Genomic DNA, 18,064 nt, shown 5'->3' with positions numbered 1-18,064 from the left:
CCCCGCCCGCCCCCCCCCCCCCCCCCCCCCCCCCCCCCCCCCCCCCCCCCCCCCGAGAAGAACTTACAATCCCCAGAATTGAACCCATTGGTTACTGTGTGGGGAGAAAAGAGTCAGCGATCAACGTCCTCCTTTGGAAACCCCTGAAATGCCCTCCGTGACTCACAATGTCTTGTCCTGCTCCTTAGAAAACGCAATCTGGTACACGGCCTTGAGGATGCCCATCACCACGGCTCTGTGACAAGGACGGAGTCAGTCAACAGGGTCAAAAGAGGGGAAGGGGGGGTTTTGCGCGTACAGGTATCCCAAGCTCAGAATTCCGATCAGGTACAACCGGACCTTGCGCTTCATTTGCAACTTCCAGATGATGGGGATGGGGAAGCTGGCGAAGAGGACGTCGGTGAAAATGTTGAATGCTGTTATGGCATTTCCAGTTAGTTAGAAATCGAGCTGCTTGGAACAGTTGATTTGCGGCAGTCAGGGCACCACTCACCAGTGTTGATGAGGGCGAAAGTCACGAAGAGGGTGATGGGATAGCACTCTCCTGGGAGAGTAAGGTCCCAGTGCTTCGCCATCGGTCGGCAGTGCAGGAAGAAAGTCATCCATCCCATGAAACTGTAGGCGCAGACGAAAACTGCAAGAAACGGAAACACCGGTTAGTCCCTGATTCGATTTTCCTCCGGGTGGAGGAGGGTGGCGACGCACTTATGCTGCTCCATAGAGACCAGGTGTACCAGCGGCTCGGGCTGAGTCTCAGCAGGTTCAGGGCGATGGAGATCTTGAGCAGTGCCATGGCGGCGGTGGCGGAGATGATGGACTGCCAAAAGCTGACTCGGTTGAGCTTCATGAGATCCAAGGCGGCGATGGTATCTTGATGGCGGCCGAGCCCGTACGGTCCCTCGAGGACGAAGATGAGCCATCCCCCAAACGCGCAAATCTAACAAGGAAGAAGTGAAATCAGCATACACACACAACCAAACAAGAACAGTCCGTCCCATTCGACTTCCAATGCCAGCTGGAAAGCAGTCTTTTCCGCAGTCTTTTCCGCAGGCATCGGAACACACAAGTTTAGAATCCCGCTGTCCAGGAAAGGAAAAGAAGCCTTACCACGGCGCCGACCATGGTCCAGTCATCTCGCCCGGGACTCTTGACGATCTTGATCCGGACGTAAACCCGCAGCGAGACGGTGATGACGGCAAGAGCGTGGATGGCGCCCGTGACGCCCAGTATCGTCCCCAGATTGCTCTCCGCCGCCCTGGCAGGATCGACCGGCACGCTGGTCGGCGGTGGACCAGACATGTCGATGCTGTGCCGTATGCGGCGCGGATCGACAGAAATACGCGAAACACAGATTCAAACCGACCAGGGGAGTTTTTTTTTTGGGGGGGGGGGAATCTGGGGGAAGGAAATGTGACAGGTTGCCACGGCCTTAAGATCGACACGGGAGCGAGATCGAAGGGGGATATGAATCGAATCCCCTTCAGTGTCGATCTCTCGAGGGCTTTGTGGGAGCGGCAGAGGGGTATAATATCCTCAACGAGAGCGAGCGACAGGATGAGAAGATGTGGGGGAGAGAACGCAGCCAACCCCCATCATTTTCTTCAGAGTTGCAGACGAGATGCTTGCATGTAACCTACTGTGGCAGATCTTATCAACGATCCTTCTCACAATGGTGCCATATTGTCATGTTTCTGCTTTCTGGGTTGCAGCGAGGCGTCCATGGCGTCCATCTACAGATGCACCTTTTCCGGGTTTGGCCGGTAGGCTTGTAACCGTACCCCCGTCTCTCTCTGCGTTGTACCCCTTCCTCGAGACACTGGTGCAAGCCACCAAAGGTAACCGGGTCGGCAAGAATACCGCGAGTCAGTGACCGATGGAAAGAAAGAGAAGAAAAAAAGGGCTTGCCCGCGAAAGCCTGGCGCACATGCATGGAAGTTCCCTGCAGCGGGATCCCATCCGTCTGATAGGCTGGGCCTAGTGAGAGACCCTGAAGCTTGCTGAAGCTTGGGGGAAACAAAGACGGGGGTTGGAATCTCCGGACCGGCGCACTACATAGCAAATTAAGGGGCTGCTTGGGTACCTGATTGGCCCGAACCCTAAGCTGCGGCCAAGAGGGCGGCATTATTGTTCCCTGAGAAGCACAGGCATCCCTACTAGATACCGAAAATCTTCGCAACGGGCTCATCGACACCTTCGCGCTAGCCTCGATTAGACACTTAGAGCCGTCTTAGTGTCTTCATGCAATGCAAGGCTGAATACACAGTGCAAGGATACCAGGCAAGCCAGCTTGGCAAGGAACTAGGTAGGTAGGGGAGAGTCGAGTCAAACTAGAACTTTGGAATTGGGATCAAAGGTCAAGAGAATTATCACGCACTGCGGAGTAGACAATATGACATCACCCGGAGGCTCAGATAGGCGAATGAGGGGCATGCAAGAAACAATTAAAGATTTTCGTGTAACTACCCGATGGAAAGTCCCTGCTGCAGGAATCACATTCGGTTCGGCCGTTCGGGTACCTGATTGCATCCCAAATTCCCAATGCAGGAGGTGGTGGCTGATGTGACCAAAATGCCGGGGTGAGGTAAGGGTTACTCTGCTGTGTATACCCTAGCTAGCATTGTATTGGGAGGACGCCACAGAATCCTTCCAGAGTACCTGCAGCTGATTTCTCTCCACTCAAGAATCCTCCTGCATGCTTGAGATGAGGTGTGATTGTGGATTTGTGATGAGGGTGCTCAGGGGTTTCTTCTCCCAGGGGTCTCGTCTCGCCCAGCGTCGTGAAGCCGGCTACGACGTCCTTGACCAAATGCCATTGACCATTGACCAACGGCCGAGCCCCGTGTTTGGGTGGGAACGACCTGCCATATCGTCAGATTCCCCTTCGGAGATTTCTTGCCATCTCTCCTCAACTCACTGCGACCTGCCAAATTGGGAGGCACAGGTGAGTGGCGCCGATTTTGGCTTACCTCGTGTCTATATCCCCGGCGAGCTTCGGACCACCAAGGTGAGCCACTCGGGTCGCATACCGCTACTTGCATCGGCCAGAGACGTGGAAATCCCTTTAATTCCTCATAGGCTTCTTATTCTGTTCTTTGAGTCCCAAACATCGAAATTGATAGACGCAAACATGAATCTTTCCCATGCTGGGTAAATCTATGAAACTGGCTTCCTCAAGCAGCTCCGCTTCTCTCAAAAACAGACAGAGCTGCCCCCAGCAACGGTGATAAAACGAATCGCGCGCCAAACACACAAGATGTACGTGCAGAGAGATTCGATCGGCCGCCACCGGTAAAGGGCCCATCTCGAGACTATTCGGTCAAGTACGGGGCCCAGGTACCTATTGCCGAGGCCCAATGTCTACCTAATCATGATCCGTGGACTCCTATCGGTGCCCGAACTTGAACTGTACGGTTGGTGTCACCACGAGGGGCAGACGTTTATCTATATGGAGCTTATTCAGGGTGCTACATTACAACAGAGCTAGAAGACATTAAATTAGGAAGAACGAACCTGTCTGTAACAAGTTACGAGGGCATGGTTGACGAGTGGCGGACCCTGGCCAAACAGGACGATTCGGATACTCTTACCAGTACGCTGCGTTTAGCCCATCATTTCAATAGATTTGATCTTTCGATACTGACTTTGCTAGAGGTCATGTTGACAACCAACCCCCTTCTCGACACCATCTTTATCAGCGGTTGTTCGCCCACAGCTGGTCCCCTTCAAAGCGTTGCCGAATTCCATGACTGGTTTAATTCCACAACTGGCCCTAAAGAGAACTGGGGAAAGAATTTACCCCATCCGCACCCCCTCTTCTCCGCGATGCTGTTCCCGTTGTCTTTTCACACGCCGATGTCCACCCATCGAATATCATCCTATCTCCAGGACCGAATCCAACATACTATTGCTGTCATTGACTGGCAACAGTCAGGTTGATGTCCCGCATATTAGGAGTACTGCAAGGCGCGGTGGACCTCACGAATCGGGGAAGAATGGGAGCAAAATACCTGCCAATGCTGGGTCGCGGAGTATGATTTATTCTTGGGACGAGTGTATGTACAATACCTACTCTTGCGAAAAAGTTGATATTTACTGCACAGTAAGCTTACCAAACCCAGTTATGATGGCTCCTGAGCATGTCCTAAGCAGTGGCTACTGGATCATAACCACGAGGAGATCGCCCAGTTCACGCCGATCATGATTAGCAACATCCGCTGGAAGACTTACATGGTCTTCTTCCTGTTGAACCTGGCCTTCCGTGTCGTCGTCTGGATGTTCTTCCTCCAGACGTCGGGTCGGAACTTGGACAAGGTCGTCGACTCCCTATGGCCGCGTTCCGGCTGGGTAACTCGAGCCACACTCATCTGCAGTCTCCTTCCAGCTCGTCCTCCATAACTCAGTCCGGGCGAAGGCCTGAGATGGTACAAACAGCCATGTATATGCCAGTTACAGGTTCAGGCAGCTGGGAGGCGGACGATAACGGGTCGGACCCCAAGATGCCAGCACACGGTGAGATTGTCGAACATCCTTCTCGCCTGAAGCGCAACGCCACTCAAAACAACGAGACGTGTCGAAAGAAGACGTTACGGTAGCGTGCCTGCCCGTCCGCGCGAAGGACCTCTTGGAGGTGAAAAGGTGTTCTCGTCGTGTGAGGAACGGTAGGATATATGGAAGGGTCCGTGAACCTCATGACAAGATGTCTCTCGCCTCCAATATAAGCATTATACTACCTATTAGGCAGGACATTCATTCCATCTAATGCAGACCTCCTTCTATCTCTGGACCTTTCTTCTAGTCGGGTTCTAGTTGGGTCTTGATCACCTCCCTTCCAACACGCGGTTCATGTGGAGATTGGCCTGGCGCATCTAAGCTTGAGAAATAAATCACCAAACATCATTCTTCCACCCCCATTGGGGGAAATTTCCATTGGATTGGTGGCGTGACTGTCGATACCGTTGGTTAGGTTGGTTAGGTTGCCCGGGCAGTCTAGTCCGCTCCCGGGAGGTCCGGGACGCCACAAATTCATATCGACTTCTGGTTCTTGTTCGTTTGAGAGATAGCTCCGTGTTTACGGGGGATAAATGAGGAAGACGGGCAAGGCGCTACCCAAACTGCAACAACACGGACCAAAATTGGACTTGCCAGGGACGCCTCCATGGTAATATCTTAGGTTTATATTTACGGTATGAATCGCCGTGGCTTGGCAATACTGTAGAACAGGACCTGACCAAGGGGCGTGGCGGCCCACTTTATTCCGATGACGTTGGGCTGATTATGACGTCACTCACCCGCGTATCCCGGCGGGCGGGAGGTGGTGAGACGTATGTACATGCGTACATAAGGCAAGGCGATTAGTAAACTTGATTTTCCTTGCTTCCCTTGACAAGCACTTTAACGCCCTACAGATACAGAAATGGAGATTCACCCCCAAGTCGAAACCCCAAGCGATTCGCCATGCTCATCAGCCAACACCGCATTAACAAGCATCCGTGTACCTGGACAGCGCCAACGCCCAGCAGAGTCTGAGGGGCCTATCCCCATCTGATATCGACCGTCTATTTTAAACAGATTCTGTACACCTGAGCAGCTTCAACCTCGTTCGGATGGTGACTGTTGCGGGTCCTTCGAAAGGACGGGCTGAGTCGACAGACGCGGGTCCGTCCTCGGACACGCCCCGCCACGCGACCATGTCCGAAGTTCCTCCCAGCAGCGCCCGGAATTTCCACTTTCGCCCTTTTCGCGAATCCCAACAGTCGGCCATTGGCCTGCGCCGGCTTCGATCGAATACCTCCAGGTTGCCCCCAGTCGCGGAGAACCAGGATGGACAGAAGCCGGATGACCAGCAGCAGCCCGACGACAGTGATGACTGGGAGTCTCAGATCAGCCGTCACGACTCGGCGCCTCAGCGACCGACCCTCGAGCCAGGGCAGCAGCCCGCGACCGCCATGCCTTCCATTCCCGAGAGAGCTCGGGACGGAGATGTTGACCCCGGTCTAGCACTCAACCCCCAGCGATCCAGGTGGCGTCCCACGCAGTCATCGCGTGCGGATGAGTACGACCCGAGGATCGTGGATATCCTCGATGTTATTGGTAGGCGGAACTTCCACCCTTGTTTTGGACCAGTGAGTCGAGCAGGTCACTAACACTTCCACTCCAGACCCTGAGGTGTCGGCCATGTCCTCCATCACAAACATCCAGAACTCCCTCTTTGTCCCGTCTTTGGGCAAGTGGGTCAAACGGCGGCCCACCTTCGATCTCGACTGGATACGGCACCCGAGAGGAGAGGAACCTTCCGAGTCCGAGTCTTCGGAGCCCACCATTGAAGAGCTACAAGAAGAGGACACCACTGTACGCCCCGGCGCAAGGGGTCGCCGTCTCAGTCTTCGGTCTACAACCGCGGGTCCGAACTACGCCGTTCTTCCCCACGGCGTGTCCCTTGAAGGATGGAGCGAAGAAGAGGTGGCCGAGCTGAACGACCACGTACGGCATATGCTGCACTCGCGCCGGTCCAAGTTCAAGCGAAACCTGAAGGCCTTCGGCAAGTATGTCAGACAACCGCTCGGCTTTTTCGTCACGCTCTACGCCACCCTCATCACCCTCTTTGGGCTGGCGTGGGTTCTGTTCCTCATCGGATGGATATATGTCGGCCAAAGACAGCTCTACATCATCAACGTGATTGACTACGTGCTGGTGGCCCTCTTCGCTGTCGTGGGCGATGGGCTTGCGCCGTTCCGGGCAGTGGACACGTACCACATGATTTTCATTGCACATTACCGTGGGTTTACTTCCCCTTTGGCGAGCACAATCGCCATGACCCCTGTTCGACACTGACACTGATCCATCCATCTAGACCATCTCTCCTGGAAACTCCGGAAAAACAAGGCATTGCCCGAACTCGAGAACAAGAACGACCTCCCTGCCGAGCCCGTCTTGACGGGAAATCCAGACCCCGAGGAGGCTCTGCAAGATCCAGACCTCGAGGCGGCGCACAAAGATTCAGACCAAGCGTTCTCAGTCCTGACGCCCAAGCAGCAGGCCCGTCTGGAGCATCACCAGAACAAATTCTCCAGGTCGCACACCTTCTACAAGCCGCACGAGACGGAGACGCACTTTGCCTTCCCGCTGAACCTGCTCATCGCCATCGTCGCGCTGCTCGACCTGCACTCGTGCCTCCAGATCTCCCTCGGCGTCTGCACCTGGGGCATCGACTACAGGGTGCGGCCCGCCGCGCTAACGGCGACCATTCTGAGCTTCTCCATCACCGTCAACATCCTGGCCGGCATCCTCATCAGTGTGGGCGGCCGGCGGACGCGCAAGAAGGACGTCGTGGAGCGCATGTTCCGCCAGGAGCTGACCGAGGAGGCGCTGCACCGGATGCGGGCCCAGAGCGACCTCGAGGCCGAGAAGCGGCGCAAGATCGACGAGGCCATCGACGAGGCCGACGAAAACAAGGAGGAGAAGGACGAGGCCGGGCACCTGAACCTACCGAGGCCGAGCCTGGATGCCTGGCGCGGGAGGCACAGCGAGGGCCGGTCCAGGAGCAGCCCGGGCGTCGGCCGGCTGTTGTCGCCGGGGAAGAAGCCAGTCGATGAAGTGGGCAGATTCGATTTCGTCGTGGGGCACGAGGCCGGGCGGGCAACACCCACCACCACCCAAGAGGCTCCCGTCTGATCTGATGACATTTCTTCTTGATCTAGTAAAATACCCCTATTTCGACATGTTTTGCGATAGAAGCCATCTGTCTTGTTGCTCTTTTAGATTGTATCGTCCCAGATTAAACCATTGTTTGGAGTTTTTGTTGCAGCATACCTGCCTACCTAGATAGACGAACCGGAGTCGTCTACATTTCCCCAGGCCTCGTCAAATAGTAAAATAAAGTAGAGACATACCATACCCATCCAGCCAATCGCACCCAATCCCTACAACGCCGCCTCCGTCTTCTCAATCTCGACCAGCAGCTCCGCCCTGGCCCTCTCCCACTCGCCGTCTGCCAGCCTCCCCTTGAGCGGCAGCCTCCCGCCCTCGAGCGTGCCCAGCCCCGTGACGCGGTACACGGCCTCCTTGATGCCCACGACCCCGAAGCGCCCGACGAACTCCTCGGCCCGGCACACGGCGTACTGCAGGCGGCGCGCCTCCTCCATGTTGCCGCTGGACGACGAGGAGGAGACGAGCTGCATCAGGCGTGCCACCGTCTTCGGGTAGAAGGCCGCGAGGCCGTCGATCACCCCGGCTGCGCCGAACAGCACGATCGGTCCTAGCTGCTGCCCGAAACCGCTGTAGACGCGGAACTTGGCGTGGTCGATGGACGGGTCGAGGGAGACTTGGACGTGGTGCGAGACGTTGCCGTGGGACCTGCGGAGGTGTGAACGTTGGGGCGGATGTTGTGCGGGAAAAAAGAGGAGGGGGGGGGGGGGGTTGCTTACATCTTGCAGCCGACTATGTTGGGGTGGCTTGCCAGCGCGGTGTATGTCTCCGGGGCGACGAGGACGTTGTTCGTGACGCCGGGGTAGTTGTAGCTTGAGTTTTACGAACCATGTCAGCCTGGAACCGACCGCTAACAGGAAGCAATGCAACGGGGAACCACCAACATCAAGATCGGCAGCGGGCTGTTGTCCGCAATCAGGGTGAACCACTCCCTGATATTCTCCTGGTTCGCCGCGGCGCCAAAGTACCCGGGCACCAACACGAGCCCCCACTGCGCGCCCGCGGCGGCGTAATCGCGCAGCCACTCGAGGGTCTCGTCGACGCCGTTGGTCAGGACGCCGGCCATGATCGGGTAGCCCGGGAAGCCGGCCTCGTCGAGCGCCGCGCGGACGCCCGAGACGAGGGCCGAGCGCTCGGCGCGGCTCAGGTGGATCGCCTCGCCCGTCGACCCGAGGAGCACCAGGCCCGTGATGCCGCTGCGGGCGAGGAACACGCCGTGCTGAGCCTGCGTCTCGATGTCTACCGCGGCCTGCAGGGTCGGGGGCGATGATGATGCCGCTTCGGAGGCGGGGCGGAAGAACGTGGGCACGGGGACGAAGACGCCCGGAGGCGGGGAGGTGACGGCCATGATTGCTTATTTGGGGGGCCGATAAAGGGGAGAAAAAAACCTGGATTTCGCTGGAAACGGGATGTAGGGTTTACCAAACGGCACGAGTTTCTGGCGAAGGCGACGAGGTGTTGTGTATTGCCTGGTGCCAGTTAAGAATGGCGATGTTGGGATTGCCCCGCGAATGATTGGGCCCGCCTTTCGGCCGCAGATCTCACGAGACCCGGCTTCGGCCTCGAGTCCGGCGCTGATGCCGGGCAAATCGCCTACAAAAGAGACGGCCGGACTCAAAAGAAGGATTATCGATGTGTTTAATTGATCATCATACCAAATTCTCCCCGTTTCTGAGGTTCGCATCCCCTTTTAAAAGAACATCCAAACCATCCCGGCCACGTCTTGTCCTGGCCGATCACATCCCACGCGGGGCGAGTTCGGACGTCATCCAACTTTCTCGGTACATCTGACCCCGAGCCGTTTGCAAGTGCCGAACTTGGCACGCTAACCATCATCCCAGCTTCATGAGCCGGATTCAAATGTACCACTAAGTCGCGGACATTACGATTTGGTGCGCCTGTTCGGAAGATAGTATCATCTCTAGCAGGTCATTGGCTCGACCACCTCAAAAATGGGCAAGATCGTGTTGATGGAGTATTTCCGCGTCCCCCCGCGCTGGCTCTTCGTCAAGATCACCGACGAGGCTGGGAATGTCGGCTGGGGGGAGGCGTCTCTGGAGGGACATACTCAGGCAGTCGAGGGGTGCCTAGACGCCTGGTTTGAGAGGTACAGTGGTATGGAAGCCGAGTATGTTGGATCTGCTTCCCTTATTTTTCGCTCTCTTTTCTTTTCCTCCCCCCGGTCTCCTCTAGTGTCTCTCCCGGCCTTCCACACTAACGTTGCCCCTGGCAAGCGATATCGAGCACATATGGCAAATGTCATGGCGGACAAGTTTCTACCGTGGAGGCCCCGTCTTCATGAGCGCTCTCGCAGGCATTGATATCGCCTTATGGGACCTGAAAGGTACAGATGCAGTGAACACCAAGACCCCCGAGATCATCCCAAGTTTCTCACATGGACTTAAAACAAACAAGCCAGGAAACTCGGTGTTCCCATCTACCAGCTGCTGGGAGGCAAAGTGAGAGACAAGATCAAGGTCTACGCCTGGATAGGCGGTGACCGGCCAGGGGATGTCGAAGCTCAGGCGTAAGAAAGAAACTAACTTCCCGGCTCCCCCGTTCAATTCCAACCACCCAGGCATAATAACACAAACCACACAGACTAGCCCGCAAGGCACAAGGCTTCCACGCCGTCAAGATGAACGCGACCGAGGACCTAGGCTGGCTAGACTCCCCCTCCGCCCTCGACGGGTGCGTCGCGCGCGTAGCAGCCGTCAAGGCGCTAGGCATGGACGCAGCAGTCGACTTCCACGGGCGCGTGCACCGGCCGATGGCGCGGCAGCTGGCCCGGGCGCTGGAGCCGCACCGGCCGCTCTTCATCGAAGAGCCGCTGCTGTCGGAGCACGCGGGGGCGCTCGCGGACCTGGCGCGCTCGACGAGCTGCCCCGTGGCGCTCGGCGAGCGCCTGCACAGCCGGTGGGACGCGCGGCCCATGCTCGAGGCAGGGTGCGTCGACGTCCTGCAGCCCGACGTCGCGCACGTCGGCGGCATCAGCGAGATGCGTCGCCTGGCCGCCATGGCCGAGGCGTACGACGTCGCGCTGGCGCCGCACTGCCCGCTGGGCCCGGTCGCGCTGGCGGCTTGCTTCCAGGTCGATGCGGCGACGGCGAATTTCGCCATACAGGAGATGGGGCTGGGGATACACTACAACAGCACGGGGCAGGATATCACCAGCTACATCAAGAACCCCGAGGTCTGGGATGTCGAGGATGGGTACGTGCCTATCCTGTCTGGGGTGGGGTTGGGTATCGAGATCGACGAGGAGCAGGTGAGGGAGCTGTCAAAGGATGCGAAGGCGTGGGTCAGCCCCGGGTTCATCGGGCCGGGGGGCGAGATCCGCGAGTGGTAGGACTGGGAATCGTGAGGAAATCGGCTGGCTTCGGAGGATGCCGTGAGGAAGCAATATAGCTCTTGATATCCGACCGAGAGTCGAAGTGGTTCTCTATACTGCATATGAAAATGAACCGGTCTCCCGTGTACCACGGTCACCCGATCGGATGATAGCCATAAAATCGCAGCCCACCGCCGTATTTCCAGATCCATAGCCTTATTTATCCCACGTAATGCGGCTACCGTACATCGCCAGGGGCCTACCAGCCCATTTGTCGATATATATATACATGGGTATATATATTTATATATATGAGTAAACATTAGCAGTATACACACGAATACATGTTCAATATCCGAAATATGTTCGTCGTTCAACACGGCAGAGCCAAGCTGCTCCCGCCAGCGGTACCACCCCAAATCTAGAAGCCGACCAGCGCCGCGACAGCCACCGCGGCAACGGCAGCGACGGCGACGGCCGCACCCGGGGGCGACGCCCTGGCGGCGGGCGACTTGCTGCTGGGGTCGACGCCCGTGGCGGGGCGGCCGAGGTACCAGGCGCCGATGTCGGTGAGGCGGCCGCCGGCGCTGAGCATGGCGGCGTTGGGGCCGACGTTGGACACGGAGCTGCGGAAGGCGCCGAAGAGCGAGTAGCGGCCGACCGAGTCGAGGCGGTCCATGTACTCGGCCGAGGTGTTGTAGAAGGACTGCGTCGAGGGCAGGTCCTGGTCGTTGAGGTTGTACTCGGTCACCCAGATGGAGGTGTTGGGGAAGCTGGGCGGGGTGTGAGTAGGTTTATCGGCAGAGAGGGCTAGGTAATGGGTAGGGTGAATGGGGGATGCGGGGAAAGGAGGGAAAGGAGGGAAAGGGGGGTGCTTACGCGCCCGAGTATTCGCCAATGTGCGAGGCCAGTCCTTCAAAGTTGCCGTACCAATGCAGGGGGACGAAGTCGTAGGTGCAGTTCTTGGTCTTTCCCCCGCTACTGATCAGCTTGGAGCAGTTGCCCAGGAACTGCTTCGTCCAGGGCAAGCCGCCCCAGCCACCGGTGCATGCCGGCAGCCCGACCCGAATGCCCATCTCCTGCAGCGGTATAATATTCTTCACCCACACCTGCGCCGCGACGGACGGCTCAATCTCGCTGCCACCGTACTTGTTCGGGCCGTCGGGCTCGTTGAACGACATGACATGAGTGATGTTGATGTTTCTATCTTTGACAAGGCCCTTGACGGTGGAGAGGAAAGAGGTGTCGGAAACGTCGGCCGGGGCGCCCCACAGCATGGGCACGAACTCGAATTCCTCCTGTGTCAGGTTCGAATACGCTGGCGAGGGCGACGCGCCGTAGTTGTAGTACCAGGTCAGGTCCGACGGCTGGCGGGCCCAGATGAAGTTGTCATCGGGCCACTTGGGGTTAGGCGTAAAGACAAGGCCGCGCTTCGACGAGGCCACCGAGTCGGCTGCTGCGGTTGCAGGAGCGAAGAGGGTGGGGAGAAGGGCAGAGGAGAGGATGGCTGACAGCCATGGCCGGTTCGTCCGGAGGCGCATCGTCGCGGTCGAAACGTATTATATAATCGGATGAACGAACGACAGTAAGAATGCTGAAGAGAAGCAGAGAGCTGGCTCGACAAGGGACGTTAAAAGGCGGCAACAGCAGCGATTGTTAGCGACAGCCACGGCATTGAGACCGGTGATCCTCCTCTCTCGTTTTGGAACTCTGATCTACCGAATTATCGTCGTCAACGGCCGGAATTGTAGCAGATGCAGAGACGAAGAGGCAATCATCTCACCAAGAAAAAGAGAACGAAGATGCTGAGCAAAGGTCCACCCCCCCATCCCGGATGAGCTGGAACGAAAGTCGATAATCGGCCATTCGTGTTTTTCGCTTGGCACCTCAGCCGCAGCGCAAGTCCAACGTGGTTTAGTGGCTTGGCAGGGACATGTTGGACTGGAACAAGATTAGCGGTCGATAAAGCCCCTGGTTATGACGACTAGCCTCGCGCACCACGAACCAATCCATGCGCAGTATCAATGCATCAGCCAGCCCCGTTTGCCTATCGCTGCTCCACCACGGTGACGCCAGGGGTTCCGCCCACGTGGTGTGCCTTAAACACATATTCTTTTTCTTCTTTTTTTTAACGTCCTCAGACTCGCAGCCAGTTAATAGACCTTCATTGACCGGCGATGAGATAACTGGCTGCCCTGGAACGCAGCATTACGGTGTCATTGGCAAATAAAAAGAGAGGTAGACGAGGCTGGTGTCCTAGATACAGCGTGCGTTTGGCCGCGTCGTTGGACCAAGTCAAGTTCTAATATTTATTTCGTCTCGAAGACTAGAGAGTCCAGAGCCTTAAGCTCAAGAGGATCCTATTGTCAATCACCTCTTATGATAATGCTTCCAGCAGAAATACTGATCAAGCCAATGGACTAGCTCCGCTGTTTCCACTCAAGCGCTCTGCTTGTATGCTCCTTCCAAATGCAACTCCACAAGCATATCTAGAAGAAAACTATATTCACTCTCATCCTTGTGAGCATAATCCAACCACCCATTGTCTGCAAAATTTCAACAATGCACCAAGATTTATGTGCAGCTTTTCTCATGCAAACGTAGCAAATATCATAGCACTTCCCCTCTTAACTCTAAGCCCTCCCCCTAATGCAGTCTAGCACAGAGGAGACTAAGATCTTAGAAAACTCCAACACATGCGTGGGGAAAATTCAGCAGTAGTTACACCAAATAGTAGTTAGGGAGGAGCCAGGGAGGAGGGACGGCCTTGACAAAAAAAGGGGAAAAAAGGGAAAAACGAAAGGGAAAAAAAATCATCTCTTTCTCCTCTTCAGGCCCTAATCAACCATCTTCTCCGCGTGGTTGCTAAAGCGCCCCCCACTTACTCGTGTTTTAGCTGGGTACTTAATTTGCGACTGGGCCCAGGGACCGAGTATCGACCTTCCTCCCCAGCCGGGTCTGGCTGGGGTTCGAAAGGTCGACCTTTCGGTCCACTCGTCGTGTCTGGGATTTACGGGACCAGATGAGTTGGAGAGAGACCCCTCTACCAACTACACCACGCTGCCCCTACCGGCGGTGGGATGTCTGGTCTGTATTGGGCCTTATATGGGGTGGACGTGGTCAAAGTGAGATGGAGGTGATGGACGGGGCTTCCCGAAGGTGACCCCGGCCTGAACTTTCAGGCCATGGGGAGTCAGGAACAGACTACTAGGTATGCTTGGTATGTTCATCTTGGCGGAGTAGTTTCCGCCTTCAATGAACTCAGCTGCCGCTTTACTCTTCCACGGCTCTGTCGACATGACTCCTGAATCCATTCATGCCTATATTGCAAGGCCAGCAGAACTCGTAGTCAGGGGCTCCATCAACGCGACAAACACCAAAGCTGAGCTTCCTTCAAGTAGCCAGAACAACACACCACAGGAGTATCACAGCTATTTCCCCGCAAATAAATCTGGGTTCCACGGGCCATATCACAGCAGCCGTCTGACAAATCGCCAACGCCTTCTCGGGAATCTTGGGATTACCACCAACTGAGATCATGGCCGTGAACAAACCTCGCCATGTGCAGCAGCCACTGGGCAGCAACCACAGCTCCGCTTACTCATCAAGTGCAGAGCCGGCCAACGGTTGTCTTGAGGCTGTGTCATAAGGTCCATTCCGTAGGTCTCATCCATGCTCAATCCAACATAGGGATCATCTAATGATCTTGAAGAGAGTCTCCCACAAATCAGCCCATAAACCTACGCTCGATGTCGTGCAGTGGCAAGGCAACCCCTGAAGGAAATTGCTGGAAAACCTGGACGAAGGGCACTTTGCTGGGTATCGATCGTCCAGGCATTCCTTTTGTGTGCAGTCTTCACTTTCTCAGACAATGCATTCTCGCCATCTTTCTCATGCTGCAGCAGCAGATTGATGGTCCTCTTGGTTAGTGACGCCCATGGCGAGCAAGGGATCGACCCGGGGATGATATCCGAAGGCGAGACGCAGAGGATAAAACACGATATCTTGGAGACGCGGTTAATATTCACCAGGCAAAGAAAGACGCTACATAATCCTCTCCACCGAGACGACCAACCGGAACCTTCCCATTAGACGCACCATCTGCACGATAAAGCACATGGTTGGCAAATATCAAGTCCGATGCCCGAACTTTGCCGTCAATATCAGCGCTAGGAGTAATGCACGAATTACGCTACAGACATAAGCATCTGCTAGGAGAAGCGAGGAACTTTTCGTAGCGCTTTAGCCGATCTAGCTAAGGCCTAGACCGGATGCTATGGCAGATCATTCAGGTACCGGAGGGGTTTCACGGCAGCTACAGTCGTGCTGGAGACCAATGGTTCGGGTCGGAAATTATCCCACCGATCTTAGATACGGAGGCAATCTATCTCGGACGGGCGAGCGATGCCAGTTTGGCTTTCATAACCGCGGGGTGACATCGCCAAATGGCTGGGTCCGGGCGATCTCCCCTGTCAATAGCCGCCCTCAATTAAAAAGCCACCTGCGCTGTCTTCTGCCGGCGTCCGGTCCGTTTTAGCCACAAATCAAGACTCGTTGCTTCTCCAGTTTCTCCTCACGCAATACAAGCAGATGCAGGGCTTTGCTGAGAAGTGAGGCCACTGAGGTTATATTAACTGAAGCGTAAGGCGGAAAGATCTAAGTATGGGTGGAAGTGAGGGATATAAGTGCTTCCATCAAGCGGGTCCGGAGGTCGAGCCCCGGGCCCGTTCCGGTCCTGCATACCGGCTTCCTGACGGGATGACTTTTACCGTGGTCTTCCATAGTAAAAGGCAGTCCAGAGCACGCCGAGCATCGTTCAATATTACCCTGGGAAACCAGTGGAATTTGCAAACCAAAGAAGGCCGTTCTGCCGGTCCATGTGGTAGCAAAAGCGGGCCCAAATCACTTCCTGGTATTCCCCTGTCTGAGATCCAACATGGAATCAATCTTCCAACCACCAATTCATCTAATTAGCCCCATGGAAGAGAGGGGAAAGGGGATGCTTGGCCAAGAAATGTAAATAAAAGCGCCAGCCGCACCTTGGCTCCCAAGCCGGTGTTTCCCAGCCGCCAGGGATTGCCGACCTGACGCAGAGCAACGGTTCCCAAGCGCATCCGGACCATCTCAAAGCAACAATGCTTTGGCCCTTCCTCCTCCCCCTTCTCGCCCTCGGGGCCGCCGCCGCCGACAATGCGACCAGCAGCTACGACTACATCGTCGTCGGCAGCGGGCCCGGAGGCGGCCCGCTGGCCTGCAACCTGGCGCGGGCGGGCCACTCGGTCCTTCTCCTCGAGGCCGGCGAGGACCACGGCGACGAGGAAGAGGTGGCCCAGCTCGCCAACTTCAACGCCGCCGCCAACGACCCCAACATGCGCTGGGACTTCTTCGTGAAGCACTCGGACGACCCCAACAGGGAGCTCAAGTTCCAGCACATGGTGTGGCGCCGCACCGACGGCTCCTTCTACGTCGGCCAGTACCCACCCGCCTCGGCCACCCAGCTGGGCGTCTGGTACCCTCGCACGGGGACCCTCGGCGGCTGCGCCATGCACAATGCGGGAGTCTGCTTCCTGCCCTACGATGATGACTGGAACCTGATCGTATGTGAAGCCGCCCCGTAGAAAACCATGTCCGGCCGAAAGCTGATTAGTTGATAACCCACAGGTCAACAAGACAGGCGATGATTCCTGGGAGGCGTCGAAGATGCGCAAGTACTTCGAGAAGCTCGAGAACAACACGTATCTCCCGACCGGCACTGAGGGCCACGGCTCCGATGGCTGGGTGCAGATCAGCCAGGGGTACGGAGTGGTGCCGGCCAAGGGGAGTGACGGGTGGGTCCTCGACGAGCAGATTGCCATCGCGACAGGGCAGAATACGTCGAATCTGGCCTCGCTCCTCAAGCGCGACATCAATTCCGCCGACCCCAAGAGGGACGAGTCCACCGGCTTCTTCGCCATGTCCGGCCACGTCGACCCGAACGGCAAGCGGACGGGTCCCAACGTCTACATCAAGGCGACCCTCAACGATCCCGCAAAGTACCCGCTCACCCTGAAGCTCAACAACTTCGTCACGAAGCTGCTCTTCTCGGACGACGCCCAAAACCCGACCGTCGTCGGCGTTGAGGTGGCCGAGGGCGCCAACCTCTATCGCGCCTCCCCGCATTCCACGGCGGGCGCCACGGGCAAGGTCTCGCGGTACTACGCCAACAAGGAGGTCATCGTTTCGGGCGGCACCTTCAACACCCCGCAGCTGCTCAAGCTGAGCGGCATCGGCCCCAAGGCCGAGCTCGAAAAGTACAAGATCAAGGTGGTCAAGGACCTCCCCGGCGTGGGCGAGAACATGGCGGACAACTACGAGGGCGGACTCCTCAGCGTCGCGAAGCGCGACCTCGTCGACATGCCGGGCTACGCCGTGGTGATGATGCGGACACCGACGGCGCCGACGGCGCGGCGGAACATCTTCGCCTTCTGCGGCAGCTTCAGCTTCGAGGGCTTCTGGCCGGGCTACCCGACCGACTACGGCGCAGGCGAGTACGAGTGCGCGCTCGTGCACATGGCGCCCAAGAGCCAGGCCGGCTACGTGCGGCTCCGCAGCGCCGACCCCTTCGACACGCCCGACATCAACTTCAACTTCTTCGCCACGGGCGAGGACGAGGACGTGACCGAGATCCTGGACGCCGTCAAGACGCTGCGCAAGGGGTTCCAGGGAGCGCCCGGCGACATCGGGCCGTGGGCGGAGCGGCACCCGTGCCCGGGCACCGACAGGGCTTGCACCGACGACGAGCAGAAGGCCCTCATCAAGACGCAGGCCTACAGCCACCACGCGACCTCGTCGTGCGCCATCGGCGGCGATGACGACCCCATGGCCGTGCTTGACTCCAACTTCCGCGTCCGCGGGGTGAAGAATCTGAGGGTCGTCGACGCATCTGCTTTCCCCGTCGTGCCGGGTGCCTTCCCGGTGCTTCCCACCATGATGCTGTCGGAGAAGGCGTCGGAGGTTATCCTGGCTGATGCCAAGGCTGGATCCGCCTAG

At 57.1% G+C, this 18,064-nt stretch overlaps 7 protein-coding genes across 7 annotated transcripts in view; 4 read left to right on the top strand and 3 right to left on the bottom strand.

Annotated features, from left to right (window-relative positions):
* QBC33DRAFT_589830 (uncharacterized protein) overlaps positions 1-1,475 on the bottom strand; it is a 2,478-nt gene extending 1,003 nt beyond the window's left edge. The window contains exons 1-6 of the mRNA XM_060431594.1: positions 1,108-1,475; positions 706-937; positions 494-634; positions 299-416; positions 167-235; positions 68-94 (exon numbers count right to left, since the gene is read on the bottom strand). Of these exons, the coding sequence (XP_060282145.1) occupies positions 68-94; positions 167-235; positions 299-416; positions 494-634; positions 706-937; positions 1,108-1,299 (779 nt within the window). The 5' untranslated portion in view covers positions 1,300-1,475. The remainder of the gene's footprint in view (positions 1-67; positions 95-166; positions 236-298; positions 417-493; positions 635-705; positions 938-1,107) is intronic.
* Positions 1,476-3,367: 1,892 nt separating this feature from the next.
* On the top strand, positions 3,368-4,592 carry QBC33DRAFT_620844 (uncharacterized protein; the record flags this gene model as incomplete). The annotated part of the gene is made up of 5 exons (XM_060432776.1): positions 3,368-3,405; positions 3,525-3,589; positions 4,083-4,099; positions 4,150-4,333; positions 4,453-4,592. The coding sequence occupies 5 exons, from the start codon at positions 3,368-3,370 to the stop codon at positions 4,590-4,592; spliced, it is 444 nt and encodes a 147-aa protein (XP_060282144.1).
* A 1,095-nt stretch (positions 4,593-5,687) lies between these two features.
* On the top strand, positions 5,688-7,671 carry QBC33DRAFT_560367 (uncharacterized protein; the record flags this gene model as incomplete). Its single annotated transcript, XM_060430055.1, has 3 exons — positions 5,688-6,090; positions 6,158-6,775; positions 6,851-7,671. The coding sequence occupies 3 exons, from the start codon at positions 5,688-5,690 to the stop codon at positions 7,669-7,671; spliced, it is 1,842 nt and encodes a 613-aa protein (XP_060282143.1).
* Positions 7,663-8,794, bottom strand: QBC33DRAFT_542920 (uncharacterized protein). Its single transcript, XM_060428319.1, has 3 exons — positions 8,589-8,794; positions 8,424-8,516; positions 7,663-8,352 (listed from the first exon to the last, which is right to left on the bottom strand). Exons 1-3 carry the CDS (start codon positions 8,768-8,770, stop codon positions 7,920-7,922), a joined length of 708 nt encoding a protein of 235 aa, XP_060282142.1. The 5' UTR covers positions 8,771-8,794; the 3' UTR covers positions 7,663-7,919.
* Positions 8,795-9,656: 862 nt separating this feature from the next.
* Positions 9,657-11,053, top strand: QBC33DRAFT_454285 (enolase C-terminal domain-like protein; the record flags this gene model as incomplete). Its single annotated transcript, XM_060424720.1, has 4 exons — positions 9,657-9,832; positions 9,939-10,048; positions 10,120-10,231; positions 10,306-11,053. 4 exons carry the CDS (start codon positions 9,657-9,659, stop codon positions 11,051-11,053), a joined length of 1,146 nt encoding a protein of 381 aa, XP_060282141.1.
* Positions 11,054-11,284: 231 nt separating this feature from the next.
* Positions 11,285-12,896, bottom strand: QBC33DRAFT_120665 (glycosyl hydrolase catalytic core-domain-containing protein). Its single transcript, XM_060421981.1, has 3 exons — positions 12,819-12,896; positions 11,915-12,750; positions 11,285-11,808 (listed from the first exon to the last, which is right to left on the bottom strand). The coding sequence occupies exons 2-3, from the start codon at positions 12,574-12,576 to the stop codon at positions 11,457-11,459; spliced, it is 1,014 nt and encodes a 337-aa protein (XP_060282140.1). The 5' UTR covers positions 12,577-12,750; positions 12,819-12,896; the 3' UTR covers positions 11,285-11,456.
* A 3,230-nt stretch (positions 12,897-16,126) lies between these two features.
* On the top strand, positions 16,127-18,064 carry QBC33DRAFT_589820 (alcohol oxidase; the record flags this gene model as incomplete). Its single annotated transcript, XM_060431593.1, has 2 exons — positions 16,127-16,632; positions 16,697-18,064. Exons 1-2 carry the CDS (start codon positions 16,171-16,173, stop codon positions 18,062-18,064), a joined length of 1,830 nt encoding a protein of 609 aa, XP_060282139.1. The 5' UTR covers positions 16,127-16,170.

Source organism: Phialemonium atrogriseum (assembly GCF_030411735.1).
Source record: "Phialemonium atrogriseum strain 8032-3 unplaced genomic scaffold QBC33scaffold_17, whole genome shotgun sequence".
NCBI lineage: Eukaryota > Fungi > Ascomycota > Sordariomycetes > Cephalothecales > Cephalothecaceae > Phialemonium > Phialemonium atrogriseum.
Note: the sequence above shows the minus strand (reverse complement) of the source record. Positions and strands in the feature narration are given on the sequence as shown.

Excerpts from the sequence above, each read along its gene's own strand:
- QBC33DRAFT_542920 (XM_060428319.1), bottom strand. The coding sequence starts at position 8,770 with ATGGCCGGCGTCCTGACCAACGGCGTCGACGAGACCCTCGAGTGGCTG. Across the intron at positions 8,517-8,588 it reads AGCCCGCTGCCGATCTTGAT|CTACAACTACCCCGGCGTCA; the intron begins GTTGGTGGTTCC and ends GTAAAACTCAAG. Across the intron at positions 8,353-8,423 it reads AACATAGTCGGCTGCAAGAT|GTCCCACGGCAACGTCTCGC; the intron begins GTAAGCAACCCC and ends ACACCTCCGCAG.
- QBC33DRAFT_120665 (XM_060421981.1), bottom strand. The coding sequence starts at position 12,576 with ATGCGCCTCCGGACGAACCGGCCATGGCTGTCAGCCATCCTCTCCTCT. Across the intron at positions 11,809-11,914 it reads ATTGGCGAATACTCGGGCGC|CTTCCCCAACACCTCCATCT; the intron begins GTAAGCACCCCC and ends CACCCCGCCCAG.